General features: G+C 33.8%; 1 protein-coding gene across 2 annotated transcripts; it reads right to left on the bottom strand.

Annotated features, from left to right (window-relative positions):
• Positions 1 to 2,927: 2,927 nt before the first annotated feature.
• LOC149072193 (SEC14-like protein 2) lies at positions 2,928 to 15,014 on the bottom strand. 2 transcript variants are annotated; one of them, XM_089246659.1, is made up of 11 exons: positions 14,761 to 15,014; positions 13,428 to 13,583; positions 11,312 to 11,381; positions 11,087 to 11,130; positions 10,702 to 10,764; positions 5,617 to 5,695; positions 5,216 to 5,296; positions 4,582 to 4,671; positions 3,720 to 3,832; positions 3,281 to 3,608; positions 2,928 to 3,172 (listed from the first exon to the last, which is right to left on the bottom strand). In XM_089246659.1, the coding sequence occupies exons 2-11, from the start codon at positions 13,473 to 13,475 to the stop codon at positions 3,075 to 3,077; spliced, it is 1,014 nt and encodes a 337-aa protein (XP_089102785.1). In that variant the 5' UTR covers positions 13,476 to 13,583; positions 14,761 to 15,014; the 3' UTR covers positions 2,928 to 3,074. The 2 variants fall into 2 exon arrangements, with proteins under 2 accessions (XP_089102785.1, XP_089102786.1); XM_089246660.1 differs by lacking the exons at positions 10,702 to 10,764; positions 11,087 to 11,130; positions 11,312 to 11,381; positions 13,428 to 13,583; positions 14,761 to 15,014 and adding exons at positions 6,591 to 6,685; positions 6,789 to 7,710.
• Positions 15,015 to 17,463: the final 2,449 nt, after the last annotated feature.

Raw genomic sequence — 17,463 nt, 5'->3', positions numbered from 1 at the left:
GCGATATAATAAGAAATTTTACGATCATACTCCGATATAATGATACAGCACATGTATGAATTGTGTATAGTATATCACATAGTACGATTTATCATGTTGACCAACGACGCAACTCTTGGGTATTATGCATAGTTGCCTGTAAAAGTAATTAATTTTGGGAAATTTATCAAATTTACAAACGATGGGTACTGTGCAAAAATAAAATTTCCATTTCGGTCCTCTATCTACCATCGTGACAAATTTGTGAACATCAATGACCTGATTTGATTTGGCGGAACTCCATCTATTTCATTGTTAATTGTGATTTTTTTTTCATTGGATTTAAAAGATGAATAAAATTCTGATAGTCCTAATTTGAACGGTCTCTGTTTAATACAGATGATTACATTCGTTATCAGATTGCTACATAGGCATGAAATTTAAAATTTTCGTATTTCGAATGTGTTACTTGAATATCTTCTGGTCTTAAGCCGCGTCCACACCCGCTGCACTGTGACACCGCAGCACGCAATAACTGAGAGCAGCTTAAAACAGAGCGAAAGGATTAGCAGAACAATTTAATTGAATGGTCGAGCAGCTTTTTCTGTGTGACTAGTACCGACCATTACACCAGACAGCGATGGCGTGGAAGAATAAAACGCCATCTAAATATGCGCACGAATGAGCCAGTTTCTTTGATTTACCGACTCCCAGTGGATCGCGCTGTGACGAAAGCGGGGATTACATAATTTTGAGCTATTCACCGTCCACATCGACCGTGTTGTGCCAGCACCTCCTAGAGATAGAAGGCCTCTGCACTGTGTGCCATAAACGTCATTCAGACTACCTAGCAAGTTTGCCACATTTTGAAACACAGCATCATATTTCGTTTCTTCTTATTTTGGCGTAGAATCTTCCTGATTGGCTCACAAATACCGCATAGCGATTGGATGTGGGGCATAGAAATCGCCAATTCTGAGCTCGATCATTTCTTTTCCCCACAACGATGATACTGTCAGGAGCAGGGAATTTTTTTCCCTGAATATTTTGAGGGGAAAATGGACTACTTACTGACGTTACAAGAAGAGTGCGGAGGCCTTCTATCTCTAGGAGGTGCTGGTTGTGCACAGCTCTCCCTCAAAAACCTGTTTTCCGCTGCGCAGGTGGACCCGGCTATACAGTAAAACGAACGGTGAAATATCGATTATTTATTTTGAGGAATGGGTCAATTTTTGTGATATGAAATACATTGTTAACGAACGAGAACCAAACTAAGCTTTCGTAAACATCCAACAAATTAGATACGCTCCTTTCTGCCACTAATGACTAGTCAACCGTAATATAATTAATAACAACTGCCTTCCTTTGAGACAAACAATAAATTGTTTATAGTTTGTGAGAATAAGCCAGTATGGAAGGAGGTATGACTAGGTGACCCGATCTCGTGACTGTGAGGTCTGCCAGTAACTGTCAGTCATGATACCTGTTTCTGCCGAGTTGGAGTTTGCCATTGGAGTGACACAACCTCCCTGGTTGTTGGTGATGTAGGATCACATCTTTCTGGTTTTGCCTCAGACTCCACGCGTGTTGTTGATGGCAGGCTTTCTGTGAAGCTTTTTGTTTGCTTTCCAATATTTCTTGTTGGAAAAGTGGTTTTAATTTCTACATTGGCTTGCTTCGTCTCGACCTAGAGCCCTTATTTGTACGGAACTCATACGTACATGGGCTGATCTGTTTTGTTACGCAAGTTTCTTCCCAAATCCGTCTCTTGTGCAGAGTTCCACACTGAAGCTGCAGGATGCAATGGCGATTTTCTATTTTATCTCTGAGCCATGTCATTCTGGCTAGGACGCTGGCTACTAGATGGCAGTCTCGTCCGTGTGTGGGTCTACCCAAAATTCTCTGAGTTGGGTTGCACCTCAGTTGACCATCTGGCGTGTTAAGTTGAACTAAAATGTCAGGTACGGGGTGGTATCCGGAATGAGCACTTTGATTATCCCATCATGTTTGGTGATATGAAAGACATCGTTGACGAACGAGAACCAACCCAAGCTTTGATATAAGCATCCTGAAAATTTAAACTTATCTAATTCGAATTTCTTCAAAGGGCACTTAAGTCCTAGACGGTATCCGAATCATCTGTTTCGCTGATCACTCAATTATCATATATGATAGAGCCAGAAATTGCATGTAGGAACATTGGAGCTGTTTTTCTTACCCAAGTATATATTGTACGCAGGATGCGATACCCACGCGCCGTTTACCATGAAGTATTCAGCAAAGCTCACCAACATTCAGCTCCCATATCATTGTCAATAAACGAATGAAATGATATGTATGACAGGACTCGGTCCTTTTAATCTTTGCCCGCCAACTATAACGACAAAAGCAGTGTTGTAGTGGGCAGAGTTTAATAGATCATTGATCATATTTTCTCCACGGTCATTTTCTGCACACGAGGGCTAATTTTAGACCAGGACCTACAATTTATTGCTGATTCCGAACGGCAGGCTTATTTTTATACTCATCGAGAGGTTGGTGCACTAACCTCTCGATGGGGGACTCCCTGCGGTAGCAATTTTTTCTGCGGTCATGTTGCCGTTTTTATTGTACCCCTGTGTCAGGAAAGTTTTCTGACACGGAAGAAACAGATCGAACTCGCGACAGCTCTAAACATCTTTTGGTACTTTAGGCGAGTATCTTATCGACCTGGGCTACCGCGCTCCAGAGTTTAATAACTTTCCATTGTTATTATACAGCTCCATGCACAATAAGTGGGAAGTAAGTGACTGCTATTAGCGGAATCACGTGAGTATGCTTCTTTGCGCCATTAGAATAGAGATTAGCATTCCCAACCCCAAAAAAGTTTAATGTAAAAAAATAAAAATGTGTGGTTCATCATAAAAATATTACACAAAAAGACTTTTTAAATTCCTTTGTTTCATAAATATTAGCGTTTTAATGTCATATGGTATAAAACAATGATGAAAACAATCATTATAATCCGCAGCAAAATGAAATTTATCACATGGGTATCTTTTTTCATCATCTGTATAACACGTGCAAATTTTTCGCTCTAGTCTTACATGTACATTTTATTCTTCAATCTCTGAATCAGGTTTTTGTACTTCCACTTTATAGAACAGATGTTTTGATCGAAGCCAAGAATGCCGGTTGTCGAAATGCAGTATGTCTGCAAATGAAAGAATAAATTATACTGTGTGTATAAAACTTCAGTTTACATAAATAATTCATTCAAGCTAAATTACTAAATTGAAAAACATTATCACACGATACTTACATGTGCCTTCTCTCACACAAACGTACTCTCCTTGCTCAACCATGATATTGGACTCAGTGCTCTCCACTGGCATCAGCTCTTCTATCTCAATTTCAACTTTCTTGTCACAGTTTATTTGAGATTTTTTGTAGAAAAGTCCAAATTTGATATTATGGTCTTTGGTCTGGAATTCCCAACATAGAATCATACCAGGAATATTAATGTCTTTCTCGATTTCGAAAACTGACCTCTCCCGGACAATTATCTGTTGTACTTTTGGGTCATCGAGTTTTAGAGTCATTTGATCTGTAATGTAAAACGATGATGGAATCTTTGATTTCCGATGAACCTGAAAAACCACCATACACTTGATAATTTTTGTTCTCATTTAAAAATTTCAAACAGATTTGAGTAAAATATAAATCAGTAAATATTTCTTGTAATATTTAATTATACTAACCAAGCCGTCACACGTAGGATCACCTTCAGGCTCATACCTTTCTCCTCCAAGGTAGGCAGGCATGATTTCCTTAGGCACGAGTGAAAATAACTCTTCTTTGTAGCTATCGTCACCTGAATATGAATATCAAATTGAAGAAGAAAAGCACGAATATCATAATTAATTTTATAATATAATTTTAAAGGTAAAAATAGAATCATTGAATCTATATGTACTTTTATGATATCAAATAAATGGTCTGGAAATAGTAACCCTCATACTACAACAACCGTCTGTGATAATGAGTTCCAGTTGAAGATTCCACTTCTTTCTCGCTATCTCTCGAATAACTTTTTTCAACTTTTATCATTATACGTGTAGACAAATCTAAGCTTTCATCTTCGGATTCTCTAAATGCCCTTTTCTTATTAAGATAAATATCCCGCACATTATCCATGAACTAGAGGGGACGCGACGAACAAATTCGTCTCTTTCGAACAAAGAGCATGTCTCCATGTAACACAGAAGAGAGTTTCGCCCAAAATCCCAAACCCCATTGGTTTTCTACTCCAACTGATTCTATAACCAGTCTTTGAAAGTAACTGTCAAACTTTCACTCTAAAGCCCACAATTGGTTCTGCGAAAATAAGGTATCGGATCGGTCTTTTATTACTAGCTTTACCGGAAGAAAAGTTACAGACAAAACTAATTACGCGATGTGTGTGCGTGTATGTGTGTGATCACTAGAAAAAAGTTTTTCCCCCACCGAAACATGTTAAACAACATCGTCGAAATCAATGTGAAGTTATTTTTATCGTATAATACATGATACGTGAACCATAAAACGAAAAAATACGTAAAAACCAAGCAATTTGCACTATACCTGCTGAATACAGTTTGATTTTTTTCCAAACATTTTCTGCAAGGAATGGTCTTACTATTATATTGTACAGATATACTATCACGGTAGGAGCTGAAAAAGAAATGATCAGAAATATCAAGTATCTGAAAGAAAAGAAAAATTAAATAAATTTTAAACACTCTCATATTAGTTAATACACTAGATATATCACACCCCGTCATACTAGAAGCACGAATGTGCAACGTTCTTGGAAAAAAAAATAACGTGAGAAATGATGTTCGAATGTTTACTCTACACACGATAGTTCTTCTATGGAAGTTATTTTCCTAAAATATTTTTTAACCTGTGTTTCAATAGGGACAAACATACGAGTTTCAGACAAAACTTAGATAGTAGATAGCAAAATAAGGTATCAAACTAGCTGATAAAAAAAATGAAAATTTGCATATTTGGCAAATTTGTGCATGGGGGGAACCATATTTCCATCAATATTATACGTAAGTATTGAGTTGCTGAACAAAATGAGTTGTATTTTCGATTATATATAACTAAAACGAAATTTTTTCCTGACATTTGTCAGGAAATTGAGTGTTGAAAGTGATTAAACTAAATATGCTGCTATAATAATTACTATTACTAATAAACTCAAAGTTACCATTAAGTGCAAAAACAGCATGTAACGTCTCTGGATAATGATCTTGGTACTTCTGAGCGAACATAGTACAATGACGGAAAACTGTTATGGAGAAATAAAAACATGAATAAATCAATGTGTGTATTAAATAATAAGGAATAAATATAGTATGACCACGAAAGATGGTCTTGCATGACCTTCATCACGAGAAGAGAGGGTCCATTCTTCAGTAGGAAGAAACTGGGGAAAGAACTCCCCAGCAGCAACCCTGGAGAATGTTTATTTTCTTTTTCCCCATTGCCCCTGCTGAATAATGAACCTTCTCTTTTCGTGATGAAGGCCATGTAAGGTCAGAGGCCATCTTTCCGTGACAACATTACATATGTTGACTTATCATAAATATTGCTTGGAGTTTTCTTGACCTTCTCTATCACACCACTGGTGAAAGCGTACTTTGGAATAATCTACGATAAACACGTTGGTATAAACGTCATTTCCAGTCTGTAAGATAAAGAAAGTTTATTTACATATTGATAGAGTAGCTATACAGGGTGAATACTATCGACTGCCAAAAAAATAAACCACGTGATTCCTTGTCAAAAACTAACACGAAAAGTGTTTCCTGTTTTTTATTTGACCCAAAATTAAGCAGTTATAACACTTTAAAAACCGATTACGTCTTCCAAATCCTGTCAAATTCACCAAACGTACACCAAACGCACAACTTAGCATTTTAGAAGCTGCAACAATGCTATTAACCCTCAGAGTAATCAAGAAAGCTAAAGATGTGCAAACAAGTGTTTTCTTCCATGCACTTTCCCTCAAAAGATTTCTTCTCGACTTCATAGGAAAGGATATAAATTACCACATTTTGACCAAAAGTGATGATTTTGGTTGAACAATTTTTCAAATAAATCTCATTGGGCTAACACTTTACAAATGTAGCGATAAATTTGCCAATATAGTGGACGAAGGTAACAAGGTTATATCCCTCTACACGAAGAGAAAAAGCATCAATCGTGAAAGAAGAAGGGTGCGCGAACTTGACTTCTAACGGGATTGAATATTTCAGTCCATTTTCACAAAAGCTACAACCCACTGCAGGGGGGGGGGGGGGGGCAAATTTACTTTCGTTGGGTATATGGCGCGTAACTCACCAGATCAACGTCACTGACCCGTCACAAAACTTCAAAGCGTTATAGCTCCCGAAATATTCGTCTGATCCTAAAAAACGGAAAATACTTTTCCACATTAGTTTTTGACAACGAATAACGTGGTGTAGTTTTTAAGAGGTCAATAGAGTATCCACCCTGTATACAAAGTAATATTTGGCATTATAATCTATGCATAATGTCTTGTGTTTATTGCTGGAAAATATTTAGAACATCTAATAAACCTTTTTGTTGTGCTGTTCCAATGTATCTCTGTCCCATTCCAATAGATAAATTACACTCGATATCATGTCTTGCATGGTCATCGACTTTATGACACCTGATCAATGGCAACCGAATGAAAAAAGAAAAGTTTTGAGCTAAATTAAATTTTAATTTTAAATTTGGACTATCGACATATATTCATTATGGATTTTTCATACCTTTAACATCTAAAGTACTAACGTCGCAGAACCTCACCAGATGTCCCATTTTGCTGAATCCCAGGAATGCCGTTGGTACATAAGACTTCATAACCTGTTTCGTAAAGTAGTGTTAGTCTCTATGGAGTCATTGGAGCCAGCCCGGATTATATGCAAATGCATAAGTACATAAGTACTATACACAGAGTAATAATACTATAGAGTGCGCGCGAGGGGTTACAATGTGAAGCAAAGATCCGGAGTCACGTGACTCCAGTCGAAAGGCTGGTCAGGGAATCTCGCTGGCAATGCTTTCCTTATGGCTACTCGTATGACGATCTACACGCGCTGTCTTATTTTTGATTAGAATGGCCAACGCTTGCGCAGCTTTCGGATGTTCTGAGCGGTTTAGGAAAGGGGGACCAGTATCCTTTCACAAGGGAATACTTTTTTGCTTATTCCCCCTTCTTATAAATTAAAAATTGGAATATTAAATTGACGATGCAATGGATTTCTGACGTAATCTCAGTTTTTAACGACTCCATTTTGGATTTAATTCAATTAAAGTTCCAAGTTTTGGTAAAATTCAAATGTCATGAATCATTATTAAATGTTTTAATAGAATTTTTGGCAATAAATGATTGAAATTGTGAGTTTTATGAAGTTTTAACTGAAATATACGTCTCCGCAAGATTTGGCGAGATTTGGCGAGCTAGTGAGTTCATTCGACTTTTGCTCAACTTGGAAGAAAATATGCTTTTCAGGAGGAGAAATTTATGAAAAATATTCTATTTAAATAGAATGTGAGGAAAACTCCCCCCCCCCCCCTCTAGACAATTGCAGTTTTGCATAAAAGTGCATAACTACCTCTAAAAATAATAGTATTTTTACCCCTCTTCACACCTGAGATAAAACTATTACAGAAAAGAAATTTTTTTATTCATTAATTTATGTTTGTTGTATGTGAAATTGCCGCTTCAAACAAGAAAATTAATTATTCAATTGATTTTTTGAGTCAATATCTGTACTAAGACCTGAAGTCATATATTGTGTACCTCAGATGTTATCTTGAAAAAGAATCATTCTAAAAACGATTTAATACCTTAAATTAAGATTAACATATGCATACTTTTGGAGCGAAGAGATTACATATGTCATATATATATATGTCACATATATATATATATGTCACATATATATATATATATATATATATATATGTGACATGTGTAAATATTATATTATATATATGAAATATTATATCCTAAAATATTATATATATATATATATATATATATATATATACACACACACTTTAAATTATTACATATATACTCTACATGGAATTTTAATTCTTATAATTTAGAGAAATTGATGATAGATTCTGTAATTTTCTTGAGTAAAATCTATTTTAATCCTGAAATATTATGTAAGTGTTTACAGTTTTGTGTGATGAGGTTATAAAAGGTTTTTCAGGAATGTTAGAAATGAAACTTTTTCTTATTGTTTGAATATTATTTCATGACTGAATATGGTATGAGTGTGAATGTGTTACATTACATAACATAATATGATGCATTATAATTAATTATACATTAATTATGAGTATATAGAGTAATTGTAATGTTCTGGAAAGATATATTTTTTTTTTAATAACCCCTCGTATAAATAAATTTTCGAAATTAAAAGCGACAAAGTGAATGAAGAGAATATTTAAAAATATAAATGAATTAGGCTTTACAACATATACGTTGTTCCGTTTTCCAATATTTGTTTATTTTATAGAATTTATTTTTTCAAATCTGATACTCCCTAAATATTTCACATAAAAATGAGTGAAATTCATTGAAAAAATGAAGGAAAGTTTTCATCAACTTGATCGAATTGAGTCAAATTTCGTTACAGCAACATCCTAGCTTCTGCGAAAACGCGCCAAATGTAATAGCGCAGAACCTGTTCTTTCCCCGACAATACTGCTCATCTTTTCTTCACGTTCGACAAGTTTTATGAATAGCGTGCGCGGTCTATTTATATCTTAAGTCTATGAGATAAATTACACTCGATATCATGTCTTGCATGGTCATCGACTTTATGACACCTGATCAATGGCAACCGAATGAAAAAAGAAAAGTTTTGAGCTAAATTAAATTTTAATTTTAAATTTGGACTATCGACATATATTCATTATGGATTTTTCATACCTTTAACATCTAAAGTACTAACGTCGCAGAACCTCACCAGATGTCCCATTTTGCTGAATCCCAGGAATGCCGTTGGTACATAAGACTTCATAACCTGTTTCGTAAAGTAGTGTTAGTCTCTATGGAGTCATTGGAGCCAGCCCGGATTATATGCAAATGCATAAGTACATAAGTAATTGCACATATTTTAGCACTTTTTGTAGCTAACTCATATAAATGCATAAAATCACCGAAATTTTAGAATAAGTGCGAATTTTTAGCATTTTTTACTATTGATGACATTGTGTTCTAATATTTGCAAGTGTTTTTTTTTTATCTTTTCATTCCAGTTTAATCAAAATTCTAAAAATTTTCGAGAAAGTTTTATACCATTGAGTATTGTACATTTTAGGACATATTTTTAGCCACTCTTAAATGTAAATTTCTCGGCATTTTTAATTGCATATTTTTGCACTTCTCTAAATGCACGTGTTCTTCATTTTTTGCACATATATTTTTTGTTTTACTGCACGTTTTTCTTTTCTTAGGTTAGGTCTTAATTCAGTGCTCTTAATATGCATATTTTTTATGCATTTTTCTTTTATGCATATTTTATATTTTTACGCATATTTTTCATTTTTAGGGAAACTTCGGCATTTTTAAATGCATATTGTTTATTTCACGTATATTTTTAATGTACGTATTATTTAAATTATTTTGAAGACACATTGAATAAATTTTCAAGCCATATTTTTCATTTTATGCGTATTTCGGTATTTTTAAATGCATATTTCAGCATTTTTAAACACTTATTAATTCAATTATTAAGAAATGTTTTCTTTTTTGGCATTTTAAAATGCATATTTTTTCCATTTTTCGTACCATACTTTGGCATTATCAGATGGATTTGCTTTCATTTCAGAAGCATGTTTTCGATTTCATCACATATCTCGGCATATATTTAAATAAAGAACTATCTTTATTTTTAGTGCATATTTTGCCCCTTGTTTAGTGCATATAACCCGGGTCGCATAATCATACACGTTTTGTGCATCCTTGTCCAATTAATGGCCATCATTGAAAATCATCCGTAGCTTGACCTAACAACCAGAATGACATGAATTCTGTATGGGGTTCAAGACATTGGAAGAACGATTTTGCGGGGAAAGAAATTAATAACAAAATTTGCAAATAGGGAGAAATACGGGACGTCACAATTCCTAAAATTTCCCGTGTGTTACGGAACAAATAGCAATGACATTCTCAAAAAAATTGGACCGATGGTAAAATCTTCATTAAAGCGAATTTCTCTGCTACGTATGTTGTCACCTATCGTTTGATTTTTGAACGTTTTTAAGAAATCCTTCTCTCTCGTGTCTTTATTAGTACTCATACGCAAGGGTGTACGCGGAGGGGGAGGAGCTCAAAGACCAACCAAAAATTTATTTATTTTTAATAGTTCTTGAAGAAAAGAATTAAAACGATATTTAAAAAAAAAAAAACTTTTATATGCTATTTTTAATAATTTAAATGCTTTTGAAGGTTAGTAATTCGAAATTTCTGTGGAAGAAACTTCTTGTACTCCCTTCAAAGCTTAATCCTGCGTACACTCCAACCCACACGAAATTTTCGTGGTATTCGGTCAGACGGTTAGATCGAACTAAAGATGGATTTGAATGGAGGCAACCCCCCTCCCCCTGTATATATGTCATCTTTTAAGCATGAAAACCAGAAAATTACGAGCAGGAATTTACCTCAGGAAGGTCGTAATCTCTCAGCAGAGTATCAGCCTTAAACTTTTTCCTCTCTTTAAAATCCTGTAGAAATTGATGAAAATTTTTACAAATTTTAAATATAATAAAAAATATAAAAAAATGTTAATATATATTAAATTATTATTCATTAATCAATTGATCAGTTAAAGAGCCGGCAGTGTGCTATTGACATTTTGTCCAATAATATCCAATGATGATATGGTCATCGGATAATTTTCAAGCAAATGATTGTTTTATCAATGCATTTATATATATATAATGCAATTTATAATAGACCTTTTTTCAATTTTTAAATGGCACAATCGTTAAATAATTTTTTAGTAAAATATTTAATTGATTGGTTATCGGTTGAGAAAACTCTCACCTCACGTAACATCTTTTCTGCTTCTCGTATATTGAAGTCTCTCGCTACGAAAAATATGAATAATTGTAAATTGAACAATAACTATTCATCTTTGTACTCGGCAAATGCATTACATTGAAGTAAAATTAATAATTCAAAAACTGAAATACCTTTTAAATATAAAAACTAAACATTAAAAATCCAAGCTTACTTTTTCTTATAAACCATGCAAATTTAAGTAATTACCTCTCAACCATCGCAGTAAAAATCTATCATCATGACGTGGCTGAAGCAAATCGGACATATTCGTCCTGAACTGAAACGGCAGTAAATGAATAGTTAGTAATTATATGAATGTACATATAAAGGGTGAACGTGAATGTTCAGCCAAACGAAAGGAGATGGTAGACGAGCCCAGGTGGAACATGAATCACCCTACCGACTCTGTCCTAACTCGAAACATTTTCGAGTTATGGTGGATAATCGATTATTAAAAAAATACGTCAAATCTGAAAATACCCAAATTTATGAAATTTTTGAGACCTACACGCAAATTAAACACTTATTTCAAAAGGGAGCAAAAAACTCCTATAAATTGACACGAATTTCATCGAAATATCTGGATTTAATGGCGAGCTAGAAGCGCTGAAAGATTGGCAAAGTTCAAAATTGAATTGTCGCCAAAATTTTTCATCACCAATTATGCAAACACCCCTCTAGCCACAATCAGTCAAATTTACCAGAAACTTTTCCATTGCACCAGCTTTCGAAAGAACTTTCAATAAACCATATCAATAATCTAGTTCAAGAGAAATGTAGTCTTTTGTTTGCAATATACATCACCGAATTCTGCGTTCGTCGAAGTAATTTTAGTTGACTTGGCGATAATTCAATTTTTCACTTCACTGATTTGTGTGTCGAGTAATATGGAATATTACAGTCGATTCCCGTTTTAACGAATGCCGTTATAGCGAAAAAAATCTTGTTTTAACGAAAACTTTTCTAATCCCCGTTGTTTACATAGGAACAACGTGAAAATCTGGAATTCCTTTATAACGAAGTTATTTCTTCAGTATCTTAGAGTTCATTATAACGGGATTCGACTGTATAAGTGTTATCTGAGTAGGGATAGAATATCTCTTCAAGATGGAAAGTTTAGTAAGATAGAAGGGGTAAGGTATGTATAGAAATAATGTGTGTCCTGTTCTATGTGGGCTCACATTGACTGTTTTGGGGCAGAATAAGAATATCGCATTTGTGACTCTTCTAAATATACTATGACACCCACCGCTTCATCAGCTACAAAAACGAACGATAAAATTTTTATTTTTTATTGTCATAGACTCATTAAATCTTGTTTCTGATCGATTTGGGTTAGTTTTCTTCATTTTGAACCCCCAATTCCATATTACCTGACTGTATTCTCTATTATCCCACGAAAATTATTTTTTTTAATGTCGTTTTACTTAGTTACAATATTTGTTATTAAATACGATACACTTGTCAGTGTAAAGACAAGAAACCAATTTTTTAAGAAATACAGGTTTTAGGTTTCTGTCTCTCTCTCTCTGCTATGTTTCAAATTGTAATAATCGGAAAAATAAAAGTGGTATTCCATAATACCCGAATGTACTGTACAATTGTTTTTATCTCCTACCCGGTACAAGATAAAGTATTCAAATATTGCATCTGTGGTCAAATGCCGTATGGCTTGAGAGTGACAACAAAAGATATCCAGAGTATTCGACACAAGAAACGTATATATATTTGATCATTTTTGTCGCTCCGCGGTCATTTTCTGCACACAAGGGCTAATTAGACCGGGACCTACAATTTATTGCCGATTTCGAACGGCAGCCTCTTTTATACTCACCGAGATGCTCGCGCTCTAACCCCTCGGTGTGGGATTACATGCGGTAGCAATTTTTTTTCTGTGATCACGTCGCCGTTTTTGTTCTACCCCAGTGGAAAGTATACCTGACAAGGACGAGCCGGGTATCATCGAACTCGCGATACCTCTAAACATCCTTTAGTAATTTAGGCTTTAGTAGTACTTTAGTACCACATTTATGAGTCATACTATTGCAGATGAGTACTTAATATTACAAATTTCATTTATATTTTTTGACGTTATTCCTGTTAATATAGATAAAAGGTTTGAAAAGATATGATTTGATTTCTAAAATAGGACTTGATGTTTTCTCAAAGCGGCAAAATGATACTCCAAGAAACGGAGTCCAAGTCCAGCGGAAAAGGCATCTAACGGCGATAAAATCTTATAGAAATCAAAATCTTTTATAAAATGTCGAATTTTTGTAATTAAAAATCTATAGAAATGAAAAACAAATTAATGGAAACTTACTTGCTGTAGGATCATTTTTTTCTCTTCGTTTAGATTTTCCTTATCCATTTTAGAATCTTGTATTCAAAGCTCCTCACAGGAAAACTCCAATGTTAATATTTCGAAATTTTATTTTGCACATATATATATATATATATATATATACAATACATATATCTGAAAATCAATCAAAAATAGCATATGAGGAGGATAAACAGGTCTTCAATAAAAAAAAATTTTCAGCTACATGAGATATTTTTGGTAATTTGAATGTTTTTTGGGTTGCTGAAACCGAAAAATAACCTTAGTTTTTCTCCATCACGTATAAATTTCTGGCAAACAGTTTAGTTTTTTATTAAAACACACACAGAGAGGGAAGGAAAGAATGGCGAAGACAGGGTACTTTTTTATTACGATATTAGGTAATGAAAATATAAAACATTTTTAACATTTCTATTATAGTTTGCAGTGTTGAACACACGATCTGTATTCATTGCTGTTTTTTGGCCGCGGAACTTTTTTTTATTCTCTTTAATTGTTCTTTTACTACGTTTTCGTTGCTTTGCGTCTCCAGTATCCCGCTTAAGCATCCAACAATAGCTATAGCGGGTTTTCTCCAAAAGTAGAGTCAATATAGCAAAACCAATGCCAGATTCGGAATCAGCGCCCCAATATCACCCTAAAATCACTGAATTATCTTTGGCAATGGTTTACTATATTTGTTTATAACGCACATTTTCGATGCGATTTTTACGCCGCTTATGTATTACCATCAAAATTTAATTTTCACTTTGTATCAAAAACTAGACATGATGGATTTTTGATTATTTTTCTAGTAATTAGCATCCTAAAACTATAAGAAACACTAATTACTTTTAAGAAAGTTTTTTCATCGCAAACCTGTGTAGTTAATGGAAGAAATTATTAGAGAGAATCCGTCGATCATATAAATTTTATAAAGTATTCCACCGAGATAATGATAAATTTACTAATCACCGTTTATTTGTACGCATACCCAATGCCGATACAGTTCGTAACTAATTTCAAATGATCATATTTCCATGATCTCAACCTCCGTCAAGATAACAATCGGCTCAAAATATTGTTGATTATATTCAATAATCAGCATCGGACGTGCCAGAAATTATTTAAGATTTCTGTCATGAAAATTTCAGATATCGCACTCTCCCTTTTTAATCTTAGAAGAGAAAACACAATTTTTCCTTGGTAAACCAAACAAATAACCAATTTTTATGATTTTAAATGACGTCTCTAAGCCGAAACGATACGAAAATTCTATTAAATTGACGCATTGAGGAAAAGTCTTGTCTCAAATTGTCTAAAAAAACCATACCTGTTTCATGTTCTTAAATTACACGTTCGATTATTAGACAAGCTACGTATATTTAGTGCATGTTGGCCAATCGCCGAAGGATTTTTTATCAATCATGACGTACGTACAAGCGATTCTCACGTTCAAAATCTTCACAAGTTTTCACTTTTCCTGGACTGCCGATGAAAACATTGTTTCTTTTTGGTTCCTCGGTTTAATTTATTTTACCATCGGGACGGCTTTGTCATTACCAGATGACGTTAACGGTATTAAGACCCCATCTATTTGATTCTTTTTCAAATATGGGTTAAAGGAGGAAAAGAAATAAGGAAGAGAGAGAGAGAAAAATACTAGATATTCCAGTTAAAAGAAAGAGGCCACTGTTTTTATTTTTTTATGTAGGAAATCCAGATATATTACTTTAGTTGAATCTGTTTGAGAAAATTATACTAGCAATTAACATGGGAAAATTTTCGCGTTATAAAACTAATTTCAAATTTTTTCGAGCTTAGGTTTTTGAGTAATTTGTCTGTGGAAAAAAAAAAAAGATGGTATTTTTCCATGTTATTTTTTGACATTTTTTCACAATTTTAGAAATTCTAACAATTTTATACAGGGTGGGCAAAAAGTCCGTAGAAACTTTAAAAATGAATAAAAACCGGAAAAATAACCGAAATAAAAAACGGTTTGTAGTGTTAGCATCGCTAGGTCACGGGAATTTTTTTTAAAACGGGGGAAAAATAACTCAAAACAACCGATAGGTTGCGCTGGTACGGGCGACATCGGTGGGAATAAGCAAATGAGACGGTCATAAGAACTTGCTCTCCTAATCCGCAATCAGTTCACCGTTGTAAACCGTGTGTATGGACCTGCTGCACTCTGCCGTTGCTGGATTCGTGACTCGCCTGCAATGTGGTGGTGGTGGTGGTGGTCATGTGGAACACATACTGCTATAATAAACGATTTGGAGGCATTCTGTTCGTTATTTGTGTATCTTTTCTTTGACTTGTGTACGTCAGCGCCACCTATTTGCTGCTTCTTGAGTTTTTTTTTTTTCCTGTCTTGAAAAAATTCCCGTGACCTAACCCTGCAAATCGTTTTTATTTCGGTTATTTTTCCGGTTTTTATGAATTTTTAAAGTTTCTTCGGACTTTTTGCCCACCCTGAATTATTAAAATGTCTGGAAATGGAGAATTATATATTCATCTGAAAGTGACTGAAACGATATTTTGGAGTCATTTTTATTTGTCATCGACAATGTTGCGAAGCAGATATTGATTTGAAATCTTTTAAAAATGTGAGCGTAAAGTACTTTTATACCTTTTTCTTTGTTTTTTGGATCTTGGATAATTTCCTGATTGTAGGTTATTCTTCTACCCCATAAAAAAGCATTGATTTCCTTTTTAGAAAAACAGTTGTAAAATGGTGCTGTTAGCATATTTTTAAATGAAATGATGCATCGACACAGCAATTTAATAAGTTAGAGTGGTTTTTTGTAATTAGTTACACACACACACAATAGCCAATTAAGTGTGAAATATGTAGTTTGCTTTTATTTGTTACCTTTTTTTTATAAATAGATGAAATCTTGCTTCGCAAAATTGAATAGTTGTTGCCTTAAAATTTTATTTTCGATTCCCTAAATTTGGTGAGATTTTATGAATTTCTGAACACAAGAGTTCTGCAGATCTAAAAATGACACCGATAAATAATCAACACTTTCTTGTTAAAAAATTATTGTATTTATATATTCGTATTTTGTACTGAAGTGACACTAAACGATGTACTTTCTAAAATACGAAAAAAAAATGGGAAAAGAGAAATAATTATACTAATTATTAGTATAATGGGGTTTTTTTAACCATGTAAATTAAAATGTATGCCGGACCTAAAGGGTCAATAACAAATATTCAAGAAATTCAATTTTAATATTTCTAATAAATTTTGATTATACTACACATTAGCATTTTGTATTAAGAAATGGTATTTTTCGGTCCGAAATATACTGAAAAATTGAATTTTCTGGATGTTTATGCCGAAACTAATATTTGGAAAGAAAAGTGAATTGTCTCCTCCGGGAATCGAACCCCCTTGCATACCGGACTGGAGCGCTAACAATTACACCAAAGACATACTTTCCAATTCCTTATAACACACATTAGTAGCATGCTTACACACATTAGAAGCGCTTAGTGGAGACGTAGCAGACCCTTGTGCATGCGTGTTATAAAGAATTGAAAACTGTCTCTGGTGTATTGGTAAGCGCACTTGCCCCCTATGCAAGGGGACAAATCACTTTTCTTTCCAAATATTAGTCTCGGCATATAACGTAAAGAAAATTCAATTTCTCAGTACATTGGCATTTTATTTAATTATGCCAAATTTTTTAGCCTAAAATTCAAAGAAATCGACTGGATTCATTAAATCACCCAATCTCGATAATTTATACAATTTTTTTTTCTTGAAAATGGTAGGGCTGAATATGTTACGTTAAAATTATGAATTAATTATGCTCTTTTTGCTTTGTGGTTTTATATAAACTTACCTTAAGAAATTTACCTTTTCCTTAAGTTTTGCAAACTTTGATTCCACTACCAGCTTGGATCTATGATAAAATATTGACTTCGTAACTACGTGAGTATTTTTTTAGTTTTACATAAAATGACTGCAGTGTGACAAAACTATCGAATGAGATGTAAAAATATTGAAATTAACTGATAAAAA

This window comes from Pholcus phalangioides, unplaced genomic scaffold, assembly GCF_987345545.1.
Source record: "Pholcus phalangioides strain wild (caught in Gottingen) unplaced genomic scaffold, Ppha-v1.0 ptg000017l_1, whole genome shotgun sequence".
Lineage (NCBI taxonomy): Eukaryota > Metazoa > Arthropoda > Arachnida > Araneae > Pholcidae > Pholcus > Pholcus phalangioides.
The sequence above is the reverse complement of the archived record's forward strand: the minus strand, read 5'-3'. Positions and strand labels throughout refer to the sequence as shown.

Excerpts from the sequence above, each read along its gene's own strand:
- LOC149072193 (XM_089246659.1), bottom strand. The coding sequence starts at position 13,475 with ATGGATAAGGAAAATCTAAACGAAGAGAAAAAAATGATCCTACAGCAA. Across the intron at positions 3,609-3,719 it reads ATCCTACGTGTGACGGCTTG|GTTCATCGGAAATCAAAGAT; the intron begins GTTAGTATAATT and ends GTGGTTTTTCAG. Across the intron at positions 3,173-3,280 it reads TTGTGTGAGAGAAGGCACAT|ACATACTGCATTTCGACAAC; the intron begins GTAAGTATCGTG and ends TTTCATTTGCAG.